General features: G+C 34.8%; 1 protein-coding gene across 1 annotated transcript in view; it reads right to left on the bottom strand.

Moving 5' to 3' along the window:
• Nucleotides 1-1,907, bottom strand: part of LOC107685951 (thrombospondin type-1 domain-containing protein 7B-like) — a 58,908-nt gene that overhangs the window by 3,026 nt on the left and 53,975 nt on the right. The window contains exons 23-24 of the mRNA XM_016482713.1: nucleotides 1,010-1,184; nucleotides 660-833 (exon numbers count right to left, since the gene is read on the bottom strand). Of these exons, the coding sequence (XP_016338199.1) occupies nucleotides 660-833; nucleotides 1,010-1,184 (349 nt within the window). The remainder of the gene's footprint in view (nucleotides 1-659; nucleotides 834-1,009; nucleotides 1,185-1,907) is intronic.

The following is a 1,907-nucleotide window of genomic DNA, read 5'->3' as shown; positions in this document are numbered from 1 at the left end:
GATATTGTGTTCTTTTAAATGTGGAGGACTGGTACTTTACCAATATCTTTGAATCAATGTGTTGAAAATACCTAGCGTATGACAAAAATAACTAAATAAATAAATTTTAACCTTAAATTTTACTTTATTTCACCTAAAAATCTGACTTTATTTTCACCTAAAAATGCACTTTACTGTTTATTTGTACAGTAAAAACCTAATATTGTGAAATATTATTACAGTTTAAAACAAATATTTTTTTATTTGAATATCTTTCAAATGTAATTTATTCCGTACAAAATATTATTAGTTTAAAATGACTATTTTATATTTGAATATATTTTAAAATGTAATTTATTCCTGCGATGCAAGCTGATTTTCAGCAGCCATTACTCCAGTCTTCAATGTCACATGAGCCTTCGGAAATCATCTGTTTATTTGTACAGTAAAAACCTAATATTGTGAAATATTATTACAGTTTAAAACAAATATTTTTTTATTTGAATATCTTTCAAATGTAATTTATTCCTGTGATGGCAAAGCTGATTTTTTAGCAGCCATTACTCCAGTTTCAGTGCCACATGATTCTTCAGAAATCATTCTAATACTTATAAAAAAAATAAAAAAAAAAACTCAATCAGACTGCTTGGTGTTTTCCTTCTGTATGGCTTCCCACAAACCTCGGCATGGCCGTGTCTCATACATCTGGCTGGGACAGGTGTCCTGGTTCTCCGGGACCTGTGTGACTATGGCTCTAGAACGAGCCTGTCGACCCCATGTCTCAAAACTCCGCCCATCCAAACACAGCAGCTGACACAAACTCCAAGCTGACCATTTGGTTAGATGACATTCTCCTGACATGCGAGACGGAAATTACAGCCGATGAGCAGTTGCAAAGAGCTCCTCAAGATAGATGTGATTAATCATAGGCGCTGATTCATCACTAACGAACCCTTCATTTAGATAAATATCACTATCAAGAAGTCACTAACGTGTAATTATTTAGCTTCGTGTTTTGTGAGATGCAGACCTGGACAAGGGATTGTGCAGGGCTGCAGTAACTCAGTCTCGCTGACTTTGCTCTGTGAATTTCCTACACACATTTGATCCTCTACTGGAACGGGCTGAGGAGGACCTGAAAGAGAACCCCAGTGCACTACACAGGATATTTCCCTCTGACTTACTCCCTCGCCACAGTCGGCCCCCTGCAAACAGAGAGAGATAGATTACAGAGAGAGCGCAAGAGGATTTCAGCTGTCTAAAGATCTAAAGATCAAAATAGTGATGTTATTTTGGGCTATTTAGATATATTATTAATTTTCTGTGTGCTGCTGATATATATCAGGTAATTTGTCTAGATTTCTGTTATTTAGAAAGTGTAAATCTGGTGGGTAGAAAGAAACCACTCCAGATTTAACCATAATATAATTGGCTCATAACACCGTGAAGAGGCCTCCGCATGGGCTTGTGTCCAACACGCCAAATGATTCACAGCCAGAGAGTGTTTCTGAACGCTTGCTGTTCTGATTGGCTAAAAAAGTGTGTTGCTCCCCTGAATCTTTTTTTTTTTAGCTGCTTACAGAACCAAGGTCTGCCATTGAGACACATTTGAATGCTCAGGACATTTATTTCAGTGAGGCTGGAGTGAGATTTTATACATGGTATAAAAATGCACCTTTAATTGGTAGCCTTTATTCTACTAGAAAGAAACCTGCTGAGACACTAATAAAGGCACTTTCTATTTTATTGACAATTTATTTGTATTTACATTTTTTTCCAACTAAAAACCAATTTTTTTGTAATTATAAACTTTACAGTGACATATTTTACACCCACAAAATTAATTTTATTTTATTGGTACTTATTCGATTTACTAAAATGATAATTAACTAAAAAGGAATCTTAATTTTAATTTATAATTATATACT

The sequence above is a fragment of the Sinocyclocheilus anshuiensis genome, unplaced genomic scaffold (assembly GCF_001515605.1).
Source record: "Sinocyclocheilus anshuiensis isolate Anshui unplaced genomic scaffold, SAMN03320099.WGS_v1.1 scaffold465, whole genome shotgun sequence".
NCBI lineage: Eukaryota > Metazoa > Chordata > Actinopteri > Cypriniformes > Cyprinidae > Sinocyclocheilus > Sinocyclocheilus anshuiensis.
Note: the sequence above shows the minus strand (reverse complement) of the source record. Positions and strands in the feature narration are given on the sequence as shown.